We start from the raw sequence: 19,426 nt of genomic DNA on the forward strand, positions 1-19,426 counted from the left end.
CTGGAGGATTCTTGGTCTTTGTGGGGTGCCACTAAAACTGATCAATCTGATGTCTGAACTATACTTTGGAACTGAGAGAGCTGTGAGATGTGGTTATACCATCTCAGACTTATTTCCATTTGTTATTGGAGTTCGTCAGGGGTGTGTACTGGCCCCCACAATTTTCAGCACTTGTATGGACTGGATTCTGGGGAGGATGTCATAGAGATCAAGCTGTGGTGCATCGTTTTGGAATGGCAAGATCTGACCTTGATTTCACAGATGATGCAGTCATCTTTACGGAGACTCTGGATATCCTTTTGGGGGCCCTTAAGACGCTGAATGAGGAGTCGGAACAACTTGGATTATGGGTTTCCAGAGTCAAAACTAAGTTCCAGGCTTTCAATGACATCTTGGATGCTGCTATCTTGACTGTACCTGTTTGTGGCGAAGATGTTGAGGTCACGGAGAGATTCACTTGCCTAGGCAGTGATATTCATATCTATTGACTTCTGGCTCACAGCCAGCAGAGACGTCTGGGTCGGACCGAGGGAGTCATGGATTCACTGGATCAGGGAGTGTGGCACTGTCGGTACCTGTGCATGATGACGAAAGTCCGATTCTTTCGGTCCTTGGTGCTGCCAGTCCTGCTCTATGGATGTGAGACTTGGACTCTGACCAAGGATCTGAGATGGAGACATAATTCCGTTGGTTCAAGGTCTCTTCGGAGAATCCTTGGCTCTCGCTGATCGGACATAGTGTTCAACGCACGGTTGCTGAGAGAGACTCAAAGGAGATTTGTTACCTGCATAGTCCATGGGCGTCAGCTGTGGCTGTATGGATATGTCGCTCATTTTCCAGACACTGCTGCTGCTCACCAGATTCTCTCAGCATGGGAGCCTCGTGAGTGGAACAGGCCAATGGACAGACCACGTGCCTCCTGTTTGCAGCGGGTTGATCAGCATCTCAAGGAGATGGGTATGGGCCAGGCATCTGCCCTGGGGATGGCCAGCCGGAGGTCCCTGGAGTACCGATTTTCAGCACTTGTATGGACTGGATTCTGGGGAGGATGTCAGAGAGATCAAGCTGTGGTGCATCGTGGACGCAGTGAAAAATGGACGCAGTGACACGCTGCTCCGGTGCATATGGTTTTTGGCGCCATCTCTCAATGGTGAAGGCTCACTAAAATTCTCAGATCCAGATCTGGATTCTGATGTTCACCAAAATTTAGTGTTGCCATCCTTGGCTGGTCACCTACATACACAAAAAAATTCAAAACAATTGCTTGATATGAAAACTATAACCAAATATCGTGTGACAAACAGACAGACAAACGCTGCAGGCCAACACACGTGGCAAAACATTGTTTTTTCACTAAGTAACAAACGGACCCAAATGCAATACCCTCTCCTTTGGCGAGGGTAAAAATGACCAAATACCGAGCTGTTATCAAAATGAAGATCTCAAAAATGAAGTGAAAAAATCCTGGAAGTTGAACAGATCCGAAATTGTACCAGTGATCATTGGAGCAATGGGAATGATGAAGAGGAACGTTATACAGAGATCTTAAAACCAATCCCTGGGAATATTACTTAAAAGGAACTACAGTTGGACGCTCTCTGGGGATCAGTGACGATACTCAAAAGAGTCGTTGGAACAAACCTTTGAGAACAAAACTTCACACCTTGGTCCATGATTTGTGACCACCTTTACCGAAATGGAGGTGGATACTTCAAGACCTGGGAGGATTCTGTTTCACCTTCTGAAACCACATATGGGGATAACGAACAGACAACACACACACACACACATGTATGGATATGATCAGAGGCAAAACTTTGCATCAAAAAAGATTGGGTCATCCATTTATAACATACACAAACTTTATCAATTTCATCAGCTCTTTGTCCTGTGTCCTCCTCCATTCCTCATCCACCACTGATCCTTCTTCTTCTGATTCCTCCTCCTCTTCTTCTCCTCCCCCCTCAGTGAAGAGGTGATGTTTGATGCACCATACATACTCTGTTACAGAGAGCTGGTGCTACCCAAGCAGTTTCTCTGCAAGGAGTTATACCGAGTGGGTGGTTTGCCATTGTCTTCCCAGCATTGTTTGTACGTGCTCTATCCTTTTACATGCCGAGCGTTAAAGGCGCTGTCACACCTTGACGATTTAGCCAGCAATGGCAACGTATAAAAAATGGATGTAAAATGTTGGCGTACGCTGAACTTTTGATGTTTTTTTTTTAAGTTTTGGTCGTATTCATAATGTGTTGGTCGTCTGCATAACATATTAGTAACGGGCACAGAACGTTTCGTTGTCTTATAGATAACATATACCAATGAATGCTTAGCCTGTTGTCGGCGTTCACAACCTATGCCCAACGATAGTTTAACTTCGGCATCGCGCGCTGCACGTATCGCCGACGAACTTGTGGCGTTCTCTGTTAAAAACCTGCTGCACGCCGATTTAAATCATAACCGCCTGAGAATTGGAAGTGTCAACCACGCAGTCACACCTTGACGATTTAGCCAGCGTATGCCAACCTATGAAAAATGTGTCTAAAACGCTGGCACACGTCGAATACGGTATGGGTAAGTTGTGTATACGTTAAGAGCACGCTGAAAAACGATGAAGTACGCTGTCATATTTCGTGGTACGTTTAGTACGTCGTGAAATTTAAAGCATGCTGAAAATTTTACGACGTACTCGCCGTATGGCTCACACGTTCCGCTACGCTGGGAATAAGTTATAGGCACGATATGCGATCGTTGACACACGTTACTCATAAGTCGAAACACGTCAAGGTAATGGTTAGAGTCAGTGTTCCAGACTCCCTAGTTTTTTTTTTTTCTTCGGTATGACGGTGATGTTGACACTTCGATTTCTAGTGCGGCAATGATCTAAATCGTTGAGCGGCAGCCTATTAATTATATTATATTATAACTGTACTAGAAATCGAAGTGTTAACATCACCGTCATACCGAAGAAAAAAAAACAAAAAAAAAAAAACAGGGAGTCTGGAACACTAACGCTAACCATTACATTGACGCGTTTTGACTTATGAGTAACGTACAAGTAACGTGTGTCGACGTGTGTCAACGATCGCGTAACGTGCCTGCAACACGTTACTCATAGGTTAGAAATAAGTTTCGGGTACGCTAAACATTACCTCGAAGTGCTTCGACTGATGAGTAACTTACAAGTAACGTGTGTCGACGTGTGTCAACGATCACGTAACGTGCCTACAACTTATGGCCAGCATTATGCGGAACGTATGAATCATACGCTGGCATACGTCGAAAAATTTCAAGCATGGAAAATTTGTCTAACACCTCGGCGTACTACGACATATGCCAGCGTACAAAGACGTATGCCAGCATGCTCTGAACGTATACAAACTTACCAATAACGTATTTGACGTGTGCCAGCGTTTTAGCCAAATTTTGCATACGTCAGGCATACGCTGGCTAAATCGTCAAGGTGTGACAGGGCCTGAAGCAAGGAGCAGCACAGCACGTTCCACGATTAAAGCCTTTGGTACGACTCGGCCGGGATTCTAACATTCGAACCACCAACCTCCCAGACTCGGAGCGAACTGTTTCACCGTCGAGTCTGACGAATAGGTAAATACACGACCCCGATTTATCAACGTTATCTCAATCGTCGTGATCGGTCAACAACGACGAGAGCCAATTAATGGCTTCCTTCCAAATACCATTCACACCACTCGCTGCGGGCACGTGATTGAGCCTCCACCCGAACCCACACTCACAGTCCGGTTGATTGGAGAAAGCTGGGATGGAGCGATTTCAAGTCAACAGCACTGTAAAGGCCGATGGTGAAGAAAACCAGGAAAACTGAACAGATAACGAACACTCGGACAGACCACATGGTCCGAGCTTCGGAGGCGATGAACACGGGAAGGGAAGCGCGGACGCACACGAATGTAAATATGACAAATGGCTCAATCAGTCACCGACGGATGAGAGCACTGAAACAGGACGAAGAGGCTCATCCCATCACTTCCCTGGAGGGTGAGCAGCAACTCGTGACGTCATATCGGTGCACCGCGCTCGGGACGAATGTTTACAGCGGGAAATGAAAAGCGAAACGAAGCTGTTATCGTACAGGGATGTAACGAGATGGAAACGAGGACGCAGGAGGAGGTCGTTCGGCCCGTCGTGCCTACGCCACACCAACAAAACGACGTAATTGCATTGGGGGAATGAGTAGAGGAGTGGGGGTGAGACAAAGGGGCACGTTCAGGGACCTTGGATAAATAAATAAAAATGGGGAAATGTATTCATTTTAAATACTTTAATAAATAAATAAATAAATGTGTGTGCGTTTTATTATTATTATTATTATTATTATTTATTTATTTATTCATTCCGATCTAACGATCTATCTATCTATCTATCTATTATTTATTTATTTACTTACTTACTTACTTCCTTCCAACCTCTCCACAACTCCCATAACTCTCCATAACTTCCTCCGTCCTCCCTCTTCTGTGCAGGTGGGCGAAGACGGTTCTTGGGTGAGAACTATACAACACCAACCAACCAACCAAACACACACACACACACACACACACACACACACACACACACACACACACACACACACACACACACACACACACACACACACACACACACACCATCCATTGACGAGACCTTCATAGACGTGACACTCCGCAGAGATTCACACAATCACCCATCCATGACTCGAGCTACTTGAAAGTCCTGCTAACAATCCCCATACCCCCCTTTATCTCCATACCTTCCAGGTACCTGTCAATTCTAATTTTAACTTATCTACTGTTTCTGCTACTACGACCTTTACAGGGAGACCATTCCATGCATAAACTACTCTCTGAGGGAAAGTGCCCTGCCATATTAACCCTCTAACTTTTCCTCGAGTTATAGATTGAAACGAGTTATAGATCAAAAACTGAGAAGAACAGTGGAATCCATGAAGGTTAATTTGGATTCAGGCCCGAAAAAAGCACGTGATGTTCTTTTTGCATACGTGGCAAGTTGGAGGTGACAAAACCGGGTTGGAAGGAATCAGGTGAGTTCGTCAGTTTGTTATTTGTTTGTTGGGTAGTCGATCTATCTACCCTTATTGTCAGGTTTTCCGTCGTTATGTCTGTTTGTCTGTCCAGGCCAGTACTCCGTTAATCGTACTGGGCCTAGCAATGGGCCTTTGAAATTTTCAAAAAAATCTAAAAAATAAAAATATCGAAAATCAAAAATCAAACGATGATCGTTTGTGGGCAACACATTCAGCCTCCTTGACAAAAAAATTCAGCCCGCTCCCATGTCAGGTCAGGTTCGATCAGGTCAGGTAAAGTCAGGTAAGGTTAGATCTGTGACCTGCTACAGGTACCATGTAAACCTGTACTAACCTGTTCCATGGTCGGGTTGTCGGCGACTAAACCGTCTCCCCCACCAGGTTTTCTGGTGAGGAGGGTGTTTGGATATGGACACCCAGCAGGATTAAAAACAAAACCTGTCAAAGGGTGGAGGAGCTCCTTGTGAGCCAACGGCCATCCATATCTAGTGCCCAACTGTGTCTGCGGACGTCCTCCTGCAGTTGGGTTACTTTTTTATTAGGAGGTTGGTGGCAGGATTTGCACTCCGGCCACCGTAAAACCCTTCATTCCGCAAAACGCAAAAACGCAAAAAAATCTGAAAACCCACTCCGTGGGAGTACCTCCTGTGCAGCTTCCCTTCACAGGGCAGCTCACCGGATGACGGGATTGGGGCAAAGCCTTCGGGACCCCCAATCTTTGATGAAAGGAGGGAAACCACGGGGTAACATCCCTGGGTCAGATTGCGGGAGAGTGTGTCGGAGTGGTGCAGAGGTGTCGTCCACCAGACGGCGGTCTCCTTGGGTTACCCTGAGGCGGTCCCTTCAGGTGGGTGCCTGGAATGTCCTATCCCTAAGAGAGGATGATCACCTATCTCTGTTATCATCTGAGCTCAAGCGTTTGGACATCGGGATTGCAGCTCTCTCTGAGGTTCGGAGACCGGATTGCGGCGAGATAATGGTGGGTGGTTACACCTACTATTGATCTGGTCGCTCTGATGGTTACCATACCCAAGGAGTTGCTGTAGCTGTGTCCAATAAGCTGATCCCAATGATAATTGAGGTAACTCCAGTCAACGAGCGTATTATGAGATTAAGGATTCGTCACTCCTTAGGTGTCATTTCCCTGGTCTCTGTTTATGCTCCGACTGAGGCGAGTGATCTCACCGTGAAGGATGCATTCTACGCCACACTTGAGTCTGTGGTTGATCAGTGCCCCAGACGAGATATACTTCTAGTCTTGGGGGATTTCAATGCATCGACTGGAACTGAGAGGGATGGTAATGAGGTGTGTGTTGGTCCCCATGGGTCAGGAACTATGAACCAGAATAGCACTAAGTTCCTTGACTTTGCAAGAAGTCATGGAATTAGGGTGGCTGGTTCATGGTTTCAGCGCCCACAAGCTCATCGCTGGACTTGGCATTCCAACGCTGGCGGTGTGGCAAAGGAGATTGACCATGTCCTCATTGACGGTCGTTGGAGGATGATCCAGAACTGCAGGGTCTACCGGAGTGCATAGTTCCTCAATACTGACCACAGGCTTGTTGTAGCAACTCTAAAGCTGCGCCTTAAATCCTGGAGAATGGTACCATCCCAGCCTAGGCTGGATGTTGGCAAGCTCAGGGATGAGAGAGTAGCTGAGGGGTTTGCGAACAGGCTGAGTGGACACTTGGGGGGTCTGGGTGCTTTGGGGTGTCCTGAAGAGTTGTGGAGCGCCTTCAAGACCACCATCCTTGATGTTGCCGGTGTATGCCTTGGAGCTCACCGCAGGGCAAAGAAGAATTTTGTCTCTCAAGGGACACTGGATACCATTGACCAGAGTCGCAGGGCCAGGCTGAATGGCAGAGCTGAGCTGTTCAGGGAGCTGAGACGTAAAACTGTACGTGCACTGAGGGTGGACAAGGAGGCCTATGTGCGAGGAATCTGTGAGGGGGTAGAGCATCACCTGTGGACAGGTGATTCTCGTCCCGCTTACAGGGGAATTCGCGCATTACGTTCATCCAAGCCCATCCCTCGGAGCACTGCAGTTCGAGCAGAGAGTGGTAGGCTCTTGACAGAGGAGTCTGAAGTGAAGGCCCGCTGGGCCGGTTACTTTGAGCGGTTGTACCAGGCTGATCCCCCAGCTGTCGAGTTGGACGTCAAGGGTGTTACAATCCCTGTTGCTGACCCTCGAATCAACTGTGGTCCACCTTCGCTTGTGGAAACACGGGCTGCGGTGAACCATTTGAAACGGGGCAAAGCTCCAGGGATCTGTGGCATCCATGCTGAACTTCTCAAGGCTGGTGGAAATGCTGCACTCGTGTCATTGCATGCAGTTTTGTGCTCTGCCTGGAACACAGGCATCATCCCAACTGACTGGAAGAGGGGCCTTGTTGTCCCTCTCTGGAAAGGGAAGGGTGATCGCCAAGACTGCAACAACTACCGAGGGGTGACGCTGCTCTCAGTGCCGGGCAAGGTCTTTGCTCGGATAATTCTTGATAGGGTTCGCCACCATCTGCTTGAGCACCAGCATCCAGAGCAGTCAGGCTTTACACCAAAGAGGTCAACGATTGACCGTATCCTTGCACTTCGTGTCCTCACCGAATGCAGACGAGAGTTTCGGCAGGGGCTGCTTGCAGCCTATGTTGATCTCTGTAAAGCGTTTGATTCAGGGAATCGGGATGTCCTCTGGAGGATTCTTGGTCTTCGTGGGGTGCCACCAAAACTGATCGATCTGATGTCTGAACTCTACTCTGGTACTGAGAGTGCTGTGAAGTGTGGTGGTACCATCTCTGACTTATTTCCAGTTGTTACTGGAGTTCGTCAGGGATGTGTACTTGCCCCCACACATTTCAGCACTTGTATGGACTGGATTTTAGGGAGGATGTCGGAGAGATCAAGTTGCGGTGCATCGTTTGGGAATGTCAAGATCTCGGACCTTGATTTTGCAGATGATGCAGTCATCTTTGCGGAGACTTTAGACATCCTCTTGGGGGCCCTCGAGGTGCTGAATGAGGAGTCGGAGCCGTTGGGATTACGGGTTTCTTGGGTCAAAACTAAGATCCAGGCTTTCGGTGACATCTTGGATGCTGCTGTCCTGTCTGTGTCTGTTTGTGGTGAGGATGTTGAGGTCGTGGAGAGATTCACTTACCTTGGCAGTGATATTCATGTCTCTGCTGGCTGCGAGTCAGAGGTCAATAGACGTCTGGGTCGAGCCTGGGGAGTCATGGATTCACTGGATCATGGGGTGTGGCACTGCCGGTACCTGTGCGGGAGGACGAAAGTCCGAGTCTTCAGGTCCTTGGTACTTCCAGTCTTGCTCTATGGGTGCTAGACTTGGACTCTGACCAAGGATCTGAGACGGAGACTTAATTCCTTTGGTACCAGGTCTCTTCGGAGAATCCTTGGCTATCGCTGGTCGGATTTTGTGTCCAACGAGCGGTTGCTGAGAGAGACTCGGATGAGATTTGTTACCTGCATAGTCCGTGAGCGTCAGTTGCGGCTGTATGGACATGTGGCTCGTTTTCCTGACGCTGATCCTGCTCATCAGATTCTTTCAGCGAGGGAGTCTCATGAGTGGAGGAGGCCAGTGGGCCGACCACGTGCCTCATGGTTGCAACAGGTTGATCAGCATCTCAAGGAGATGGGGATGGGCCTGGCATCTGCCTGGGGGATGGCCAGACGGAGGCCCCTGGAGTACCGGCGGAAAGTGGATGCAGGGACGCGCTGTTCTGGCACATGCTCCCATACCTGACCCTGCTCCCATGAAAACTGTCGGAGAAGATAGACTTTGAATGAACCCTGGTCGAAAACAATAAAAAAATGAAGTTCATTATATCTCAGAGACGATGAGTCAGATATACATGAAACTGGTATGGAAGGTTCATGGTATGTCCTAGTTATGTGTGAGAAAGAACCGTTGCTATGGACGCTTTTGTTGGCTAGTAACGCCTGAAAAACGACTAAATTCGACTTGATCGACTACCCATGTCCACCTACCGGCTTGTTTGTTTGTTGGTTCACGAGCGCCAGCCAGAGTGACCACTATATTCGTTATGTCTGTGTGTCTGTGTGTCCAGAACATAACTCCGTGGACTTTGAAGCGATCTTGATGAAACTTGGTTAAGTGTTCGATATCAATGTCTAGTTGTGTTTTCCTGGATGAGGGCGTGGCTACGCCCAAAAAATAGCCATTTTTAGGGGGTATTCGGATTAAAAATCTATCTTCTCCTTGGGAATTCACTGAATGGAATGGGTTATTCAGTATTTGAATTGCAAAATGAATTATCTAAAACTTGTTGTTGTCCGATTTTTCATTTTCGTCCCAAGGTCAAGGTCACAAGGTCAAAAACTTAGATAATTGTGAATTTTGACATAAAAATCATACGACCACCCAAACTTTGAGAGCTGGGATGACAATATTTGTTATGCATAATCTTGAGGTCATTCCCCACCTAAAGTCTTGAAACCATTTTTCTCAATCTCGAACACCTTGCCCGTGGCGCCCCCTTCAAGTTTGTTTTTACGCTGATTTTATCAAAGTATGGATAATCCGAGGAGTGCGAAATGCCATATAGCCTATATGACGTTATATTGTTCCTGGAATGTTCTCGAGGAAGTTTTGCACCAAAGGTCATAATCCTTGACCTTTGACCTTTAAAGGCCACAAATATATATATATATATATATATATATATATATATATATATATAAATATATATATATATATATATATATATATATATATATATATATATATATATATATATATATATATATATATATATACATACACATATATTGTTGCGGATTCGCGCCCGCCGGCGTGCGAGCGGCCACGTAACTCGAATCGCGGCATGTCGCCCACCGGACGGACAATCCCGTCGTGACCCTCTCGGACTAACGCCAGGAACTAGTCACGGGTGGGCCTTTCGGCCTCACCACGATCGTGCCAATCGGCCCCCCGCGTGGGATAGTTGTGCTCGCCAAATTCGACCTACCTAAGTACCCACACGGAGGGTAGACCGGGCGATCGCACCTCGCCGCAGGTCGACTTCGGACACGGGCCACTTTAAGCGACCCGTTCCGTACTATCCGGATAACCGAGCGGTGTTATCGTCAACCTCGACGGTTCCGATTAATTATCAGGCGTATTTAGCCCCTACCAACCCTTTACGTGAAGTAAGATGGAGATTCAATTAAAGAAAAGACGAAGCGAAACGGGAAAAACAGTTCAACATAAAGCACATTTATTCCGTGGCAAACGGAAAGCACACATATACAATTACAACAATTATGCACCAAAAGCAAATGTAAAAGTAACACAACAATTCTGCACAAAAAGCAAATGTAAAAGAGAATCACAATGCAGATCTACTACCGACTACGCGAGCACACGGCAACACTTACACAGTTTTACTTCACAGACGGCGCCGACAACACATATACTCCAAAGCAAAAGAAAAAGGGGCCACCCTTAACTACAAGGGGGCAGACGGGCCTGGGGCCGAGACCGCGTCGAGCCTACCCGTCTGGTGATGAGCCGCAAAATGGCGGCGGCGCCCCGACTCCGCGGGCCTCGCTGGCACTGCCTGGAATGGGGTGGGAACGGGGCCCCCTTCTCACACTATCTCAGCGCGGGGGGGGGGGGAAACAGGGGGGGGTTGTTGATGCTCGGGGGAAAGAGGATATCTGGCTGGCTTGGGTCCCGCGATGAGCGACTCCACCGCGACCTCGACCGCGTTCCCGGCCTCCCCTCTCCGCAGCTCCCCGACTCTGACACGAGCGCAGACCTCCACAAAGCTTCTTGACTTCTCGAGACTCTCCGGACCCCGACAGACACTCTCTCGACTGATTTCGCCGCCGCCTCAACTCTCCAACTCTTTTCAAAACGGAAACTCTCAACTCGACTGAATTCGCCGCCGCCACAACTCTCCAACTCTCCCCAACTGACTCGATTCGCTCCGCACTCGGCGCTTTATAGTGCGACAGGAGAAACCACATGCAGATTTTTGGATCAGGATCGGCTCGGGGGCGGAGCCACGCTCGCCCATTGGACGGAGGAAAAGTGGGCGTGAATCATTCTTGATCCTCGAATCTGCATATATCGATTATCTTCCGACGCGCCTGGGGGCGGGGCCAAATCGCCCCACACTCGCTGATAGGACGGAACAGAAGTGGGCGTGAATCATTCTTGATCCGATTTCTCGGAAAGGCCGCTTTTTGCACCCGCTGCTCGGTGCGCGCCCTGTACGAGTCCAGGATCGGTGCCCACAAGCGGCGCGGGAATGGCGGTGATGCGATGGTTGCGAGAGCGAGATGTGACGGTAAAGGTCGTGGCTGTTTGCGTTGTTGTTGTTGTTGTTGTTGTTGTTGTTGTTGTTGTTGTTGTGAAGCGGCGTTGCGGTTGGTGGTTGTTGTGTGATGGCGGTTGAGACTTGGTTGGCCCAAAATAAAGATAGAACAGAAAAACGGCTATCTTAAAGGGTCGCAGCCCGGATGAATGACATTTATTCCCTCTAAACAACGGGTTTGGGCTAACTACACATATACTTACAGCGATATCTCACCTACGGGACCTGAATGGTGGTTTGCGAATTTCCTCAACCACAACACTACCCCCTCCCCTTTTTACAGACTCGTCCCGAGTCGTCAAATTTTCGTGTGCCATCATGTGTAGTTCTCCCCTAGTACATTTTACCTACGGATCCCTGAGTGCGACATTCATGGTATTCATGTCCCCAAAATAAATAACCTGAGGGCTGAGTAACTACCTAAACAAACCCACTCACACGGACGACTTAAATATAATTGCCGGCGCTAAGACAGACATGCCGGGGGCGCACTCATATGTACATTACATCTTAACCTTAACTTACAAATTTTACACTAAACCATGGCACAGGATCAATGAACTCTGCAAAAAGAAAGCAGTTAGCAGGGAGCCAGGCAGCTCGCATGCAGTCTCTGACTCAACAATGCAGGTAACAGGGAACGTGGCCGACTGCTCACACGCAGTCCAAGGCCTTCCCTTTTGAACTGAACGCAGTGAACCACAACGGTGCATGGGCTGCACAAACGCAGTCTCCGTGCCAGCTCAAGTGGCACACGAAATGAACACAAAGAATGGATGGATGAATGGATGGACGCAAACACGGTGCACGGGCCGCCACTACAGGCCCGTGTTGTAGCTGCCAACAGGGCAGTTCTCGCAGCTTGCAAACTGTTGCTTTCTGATCCTGGCGCACATGGCAATGAACAGGGGGGGGGGGGGGGGGCAAAGCAAAAATTGAACGGGGCTGGTGAACAGGGGCAGTGGGCATGGCATGGCAAAGGTGATCAGGCAAACACAGCCTGCAGAACAAGGCCGCTGCAGGCAAACACAGCCGGCAGATGAACTGGCCGGCACAGGCCTTGCAGAAAACAGCTGCAGACGATCCGGTCGGTACAGGCCTTGCAGCACAGCAGCTGCAGCCGATCCAGCCGGCACAGGCCTTGTAGCAAAACAACAGCTGCCGATGAAGCTGGCCAGCCTTCGCCGTTCAGTGGAGATTGGTGGAGGGAGTGCGGTGGACAGCTGGCCACTCGGAAGGCGGGCTCGGACCTACTCTACGGTCTCCCTCCCAACCTATCGCCTTTGCCTGTCACTGTCTATACCCACTCCCTTAATTTGTCAAACCCCAATTTAGCCCCCAACTTATTTTTTTATTTTTTACTTCCCCACTATAAATCGTCCCCTTTACTGTCCTTGTTCGGCTAACCTATCCTGTCACCTCGCCTACTCCCAACCACTACGTTCCCTTCCCGGAGGGGAATAAGGGAGAGCTAGCGTCCTGTGTCGAGGCCCAATGAAGCCTCAAGAATGGCCTCCCCAGACTTCAGCGATCTATAACACAAAGTGGGTCCAGCGGCCCACAACGAGAGCGAGGGGATGGATGGTGCGGAGGGGTACACTTCCTATTCTACCCTATCCATTTAACTGTTAAACTACCCCGGGGCTTTCAACAAGCGCCTCTCGCTTAAACTATTGGTTCTAACAACCCAGATTCCCGTCGCCTGTGTTGGTGTCCTCACAATTTCGGGCCTCGCCCCCCAATTTTCTCTCCGTGCCCTCACACGATCTCATGGCTGGGACGCGTGGCTCCCTTTGGCAGGCACGACCCTCTGCCGAATCTCCCGCTATGGCACCCCCGGGCACTACACTGCCTCCGAGCCTACCAGCTCCCTAAACACCGGGGAGTGCCCCCCATGGCACCTCCCCTGAAACGCACACGTGGCAGGCTGGCTTCCCGGGCCCCTTTCCGAGGGTCACCCGTGCCCACAACACTGCCCACGCGGCTAATGGCTCCCCGGGCCCCCGCACCAAGCAGGCGCACCCGTGCCCACTACGCTATCCCGGCCCCCCATGGGCCCTTGGCCTACTACGACCGACTAGCCTGGTGCCCGCGGTACCCACTCAGCGATACTCACCTTTCGCAGCCACGCTCCCAGCCCGTCAACAGGGCTCCTGCACCCCTCCAAACGGGTTTCGAGGCTACACTCACACCAACAACAAAACGACCTCCATTTTTCAATTTAACTAACCCCCTAACTCACTCTACACTGACCCCGGGGTCCCTTGGGCGGGAGTCACTCCTCCCCCCAATCACTCATCGCACCATGCATTCCCCATTCGCTCCACTCACACAGACCCACTGGCCTCACTCACTCACCAAGCACATGCTTCCACTTCACTCACCAACTCTTCAACACACTCACCGCTGAACTCTGCCATCCTTCTAACTACCTCCCCTAACTAACTCGTGCTCCCACTTCGTCCCTTAAACTAGTAGCACGTTCCTTTTAACACTACGTAGCTAAACTACGTCAACTCTACACATCCAAAGGCTGTCACTGTCTCCAAATCTCTAAAATAACTTTTATTTCCCCACCTAAAGCTCATCTAAATCCCTCTAACTAATCCATTCCACGGACTCCATGAGGACTTACCCCTGCCCCATGAAGTCGGTCTAACTAAGCTAACCCTTCCCCCTAACTAGTTTCATCCTGTGCCCCGGCCAGGGGGTCTTCCACCCCTTGCCTGGGAATCCTGTTCACCCGAAAGTGAGGCTTGCTTTTTTTTTTTTCACATGCGCAGCACCAGCGCGGCAACTCACAGCTTGCGCACTTTGCACCTGCCCGTGACGTCATGCAGCTGCACGTGTACCTCGTCCCTCCCTGGACGGTACCATCCGGCAGGGATACCCCTCCTGCCGGATTCCAACCCCACGTGCAGCCATGACATCACCGTGCGCATAAAAAAAAAAACACAAGCCCCACGTCTCGAGGGGTTCCCCACGCGAACACATGTGCTTTGCCCGTTGGAGCTTAACACACACGATCGCGTGGAGAACCCGTCCGGTCCAAATCCATAATCCTGCCTAAACTTTGTCCGTCCGCGGGATCGGCAAATCCACCGCGTGCGTTTCCGGACCGGGACTTCACTCCCGCAAGCGAGCACATGGGGGCCTCGTGCGTTGCACAGCACGGACCTCGCGCTCGCTGCTGGGCGAACCCGGCACGGTCCCCGAAACAGCTACAGCCGCTACTCGGCTTTTGTCCCTCACATGTCGCCGTCGTAGTCTCCATTCCACCCACGCACACCTGCGTGTTACGACGCTCACACTCCACTCCATTACATTCGCCCCGGGAGACGCGGCTGCATGTTCACACATGCCCACCAACATCTCCCTCACACACAGCGACCTTGCACACGCTGTCTCTCTCATACTCGGCCGCTCACTCACGCATGCCATTACCCTTGCACACGTGGCTCCACTCACTCGCGGCCTTTCACTCACTCGTGCCATTTCCCTCACACAAACCATACTACTCACACACACAGGGGCACTCGCTCGCGGTGCCTCATCCACACACGGCGTGCTGGGAAGCACGATCTTCTGCACACTTACCACCACACCACTCACACACGGGGTCGCTTCCGCACACGGGGTCTTTGTCACCCACCCGGTCGCTCTCACACACGCCCTTGCACCCGCGCTATTCGTGCGTTGCAGCACGCATTTCGCCACACTCGTGAACACACACCTCGACACCAGACACACCGGGACAACTACACTGGGGATTCATGTCCCCACAAGGGTCTCCGGGGCCTCTATACCCCCCAAGCTCTCCGTGCACCTGTCCACAGCACTCCTCCCCTCGACCTCGCAAAGCACGACCGAACCCACCTGGTCGTGACTCGCCTCAAGGGGGCATACTCCCTACCCTCGTTGCTGGAGGAGGCCATCCCGCTGCTCGCACTGGGTCTCCACCCAGTCCACCAGCTCACCCCCATTGTCCTCCACTACCTCCGTGTGTGTGTGCGTCTCTATCCCCGTCTTCATCGTGTAGTCTTCCCTCTATCGTTCCCATCTCCCATGTCTCTGCCAACTCAGTCACCTCTTCACCCTTTACCTCCCTTGTCTCAACTATTATTTCCGTCTCTTCCCTTGTTATCTCCCTCGTGCACGTCTCCGTCACCCCAATTAGTTTTTCCCTCTCGGTCACCGTCACTATTCTCGCCCAACACGTCCCCCGAATTATTTTCTCCTTACCAGCCTCCACCGCGGGCCCGACAGCCGTTGCACTCCCTCCCAGCTCGTTCGCTCCCACACGTGGAGTCGCCATTTTAAACTCCCTGGTAACGGCCTTCATGCCCGCCTGCAGGCTTCGGCCCATGTTCTGCGTCTCACCCCACAGCTCTTTCATTTCTTCCTTCATTTTGAGTGCGTTTGTTTCCATATTCACCTTCATTTCGTTCATTTGTTTGTTCATGCCTTTTATTTCGTTTGTGTTTGTATCCATCTTTTCGTTCATGCCTTTTATTTCGTTTGTGTTTGTATCCATCTTTTCGTTCATGCCTTTTATTTCGTTTTTCATTTGTTGTGTATTCGCATCCATTTTCCTCATCAATGCCTCAAACATTTCCATCGTCCGATCCGTGGGCGAATTCGCACGTGGGGGCCGTTTGTCCGCCACCCCAGCCACTGCGTCCATTTCGAACTCTGGGTTCAGTTGGGGGAGTTCATGTTCCTGCACAACCAACATTTCCTGCATGGGGTTTTCATCCTGGACCATGGATTCTACACATTCTAAATCCATTTCTAATACCCCCGGCTCCCGCTCGCCTTGAGACGCCATCTTATTTCTCGTAAAGGGTTAATTTGAATCGCTCGTAATTTGGAGGGAATCGGGGGTCGCTCCTCTCACCCCTGGATAGATTCCCGTAAATTTAGCTGGAGACAGGAGAGCCCGTTTTCCCGCTCTCCGACACCAGTGTCGCGAGGAGGGGGATGAGTTTGTATCCCACTCCTGACACCAAATGTTGCGGATTCGCGCCTGCCGGCGTGCGAGCGGCCACATAACTCGAATCGCGGCACGTCGCCCACCGGACGGACAATCCCGTCGTGACCCTCTCGGACTAACGCTGGGAACTAGTCACAGGTGGGCCTTTCGGCCTCACCACGATCGTGCCAATCGGCCCCCGCGTGGGATAGGGTTGCTCGCCAAATTCGACCTACCTAAGTACCCACACGGAGGGTAGACCGGGCGATCGCACCTCGCCGCAGGTCGACTTCGGACACGGGCCACTTTAAGCGACCCGTTCCGTACTATCGGGATAACCGAGCGGTGTTATCGTCAACCTCGACGGTTCCGATTAATTATCAGGCGTATTTAGCCCCTACCAACCCTTTACGTGAAGTAAGATGGAGATTCAATTGAAGAAAAGATGAAGTGAAACGGGAAAAACAGTTCAACATAAAGCACCTTTATTCCGCGGCAAACGGAAAGCACAAATATACATGAAATGAAAGCGAGGGATGAACCTTCAGAGTTTAGGCTTTATTCCATTTGATTGGAGCCGCTTCTACGGGCACACCGGGGAATACAGGTTCAGCTAGGAGTACATAAGCAGTAACGTATACATGTGCGATTAATCATTGCAGACAATCCGCGTAAGCACGGAGTTCGATATAATCTCCATTCTCACCAGTCAATGAGCACCTTCAGTTAACGAGCATCAAGTGAACAGCCGATGTAAATGGCAATGCCCCGGGGACAACCACTCGTGCCGCAGAGACCTCCCCTTATACGCGAGACGCACAACATGTGATCCCGCGTCATGTCCCTCAATTCACCACATTCTCCTCACCTTTAAAATGTAACTGGGGGCCCATCTTACACACCATGATTGCTTTAGCACTACAGGAGTATACATTTCAAGCAACGCGGACTAATAGATCTACAGAAGCATACATGCCAAGCAGTGATTATTTTGAGTTGTAGGAGCATGGAAATGAGCATCGATATATGATATAATGGGCATATAGGAGCATGAGCAGCGAGAATGCCGATAATCCCCTTTACAGATTGAGTCGTCGAGGGGGCCTTATTCGTCGACCTCTCCGGGAGTAAACGGCAGTTTCACTTGAGGGAGACTCCCGATCCTCTTGGTGAGCCTCGACTTGTGCCGGGGATGACTCCTCGATCGCTCTCGGGTGGAACGCAGCAGCCCCGTCGCCCGGCGGAGTTCCTGGGGGGGAAATGTCAGAAGGAGGAGTGCCAGAAGGTGGTGTACCTGCGGGAGGAGTACCTGAGGGAGCCAGATGGCGAACCGACACAGTGGTCTCCCTGCCATCCGGGAGCCTGACATGAGCATACTCTGGATTAGTGTCAATGAGTTCGACCCCCTCCACCAGGGGTTCATACTTGCTTTGTCGTACCGGGCGTTTCATGAACACTGTACCGGGATGGGTCAGCCAGTTGGGCACCGTTTGACCGTCAACATAACGTCGTTGGTGAGTAAACATTCGTTCGTGAGGAGTGGCATTGGTGGACGTGCAGAGCAAAGAGCGTATGGAATTCAGAGCGTCGGGAAGGGTAACCTCCCACCGCTCGGGGCCCAGTCCTCTCGATTTCAGCGCCAGAGTTACGGCTTTCCAAATAACTCCATTATACCTTTCCACCTGCCCGTTTCCCTGTGGGTTGTAACCCGTCGTTCGACTAGTTGCTATGCCGAGCTCTAGTAGGAATTGTTTTAGCCCGGCCGACATGAAACACGGCCCTCTGTCTGAATGTATGTACGAAGGTCTCCCAAACATAGCGAAGAGGTCAGAGAGACATCTCACGACAGTGCCCGAGGTCATATCCGAGCACGGAAATGCGAAAGGGAACCTTGAATATTCATCAACAACGGTGAATATGTATCTGTTGTCTGTTTCGGTCGGCAGGGGCCCTTTGAAGTCGATGTTTAGTCTCTCGAAGTGGGAAGTGGCCTTGATCAGTCTGCCAGATGCCGCGCCAAAGAATCTGGGTTTTAGTTCAGCACAAACAGGGCATGAAGCATTCATTTGTTTAATATCTTCAACAGAATAGGGAAGATTTTGTCTGCGCACGAAATGTGCCATCCTAGTTACCCCCGGGTGGCACAGAGACACATGGAGGTCTTGCAAAGCCTGACTGATTGTTGCCGAACTGTAGACCCGAGAGAAGGTATCTGCAGCAGGGTTTTCTTTCCCGGGCCGGTAAACAATGTCGTAACTGCAGCAAGCTAGGTCTATCCGCCATCTCATAATTTTTTCATTCTTAATTTTTCCGTTATTTTTCCCATCAAACATGAATGCCACGGATCGTTGGTCCGTAACGAGCGTGAAGTGGTTTCCCAGTAAATAATGTCTCCATTTCCGCAGCGCTTCAACGATGGCGTACACTTCCTTCTCTATCGCTGAGTGTCTCTGTTCGCTTCTAGAGAGAGTTCTCGAGAAGAACGCGACCGGCCGCCCAGACTGATTAAGTGTAGCAGCTATGGCGTGATTTGAAGCGTCGGTTTCCACCACGAAGGGCACCGAGCTGTCGATCGATAAAACCACGGACTTACTGATATCATCCTTGAGGTTGTGGAAAGCTCTTACAACAGCGGCATCTGGTGGAAAGTTTTTGCAATGCACTAGGGGGATGTATTTTCTCGGAGTATTGCGAAATCCATCTCGCATAGTAAGCGAACATCCCGATCACCCGGCGCATTGCCTGCAGGTCCTGAGGTGGTGGAAGCTCACGGAGCGGGCGCAATCGCTCAGGATCAGGCTTAATTGTGCCGTCGGCTATCGTGTAGCCGAGAAGGTCAATTGACCTTGCCGAGAATACGCATTTCTCGTAGTTGAGAGTCAGATTATATTTTCTAGCAATGCTCAAGAATCTGTCCAGATTCCTATCATGTTCCCTCTGATCCCTACCGCACACTGTGACATTATCCACGTAAACAAAAGTGTCTTTGAGGTTTTCATCTGAGATGATGTCGTCCATAACCCGTTGGAAGCAAGCTACCCCATT

General features: G+C 50.3%; 1 protein-coding gene and 1 long non-coding RNA gene across 6 annotated transcripts in view; one reads left to right on the forward strand and one right to left on the reverse strand.

Annotated features, from left to right (window-relative positions):
• LOC147012196 (alpha-N-acetylgalactosaminide alpha-2,6-sialyltransferase 2-like) overlaps positions 1–4,484 on the reverse strand; it is a 63,922-nt gene extending 59,438 nt beyond the window's left edge. The window contains exon 1 of one of the 2 annotated variants that reach the window (XM_085856028.1): positions 4,432–4,484. In XM_085856028.1, coding sequence (XP_085712154.1) covers positions 4,432–4,469 — 38 coding nt within the window. In that variant the 5' untranslated portion in view covers positions 4,470–4,484. Of the gene's footprint in view, positions 1–3,752; positions 4,128–4,431 lie in introns of those variants that run through there. The other variant, XM_085856027.1, reaches the window with a different exon arrangement.
• Positions 4,061–19,426, forward strand: part of LOC147012197 (uncharacterized) — a 175,256-nt gene continuing 159,890 nt past the window's right edge. For 2 of the 4 annotated variants that reach the window (XR_015051512.1, XR_015051511.1), the window contains exons 1-2: positions 4,061–4,188; positions 4,500–5,056. This is a non-coding gene — a long non-coding RNA (uncharacterized LOC147012197). The remainder of the gene's footprint in view (positions 4,189–4,499; positions 5,057–19,426) is intronic. The other 2 variants (XR_015051513.1, XR_015051510.1) reach the window with 2 other exon arrangements.

Source organism: Eptatretus burgeri, chromosome 15 (genome assembly GCF_056783735.1).
Source record: "Eptatretus burgeri isolate ZD-2024b chromosome 15, Ebu_testis_v1, whole genome shotgun sequence".
In the NCBI taxonomy this organism is placed as follows: Eukaryota; Metazoa; Chordata; class Myxini; order Myxiniformes; family Myxinidae; genus Eptatretus; species Eptatretus burgeri.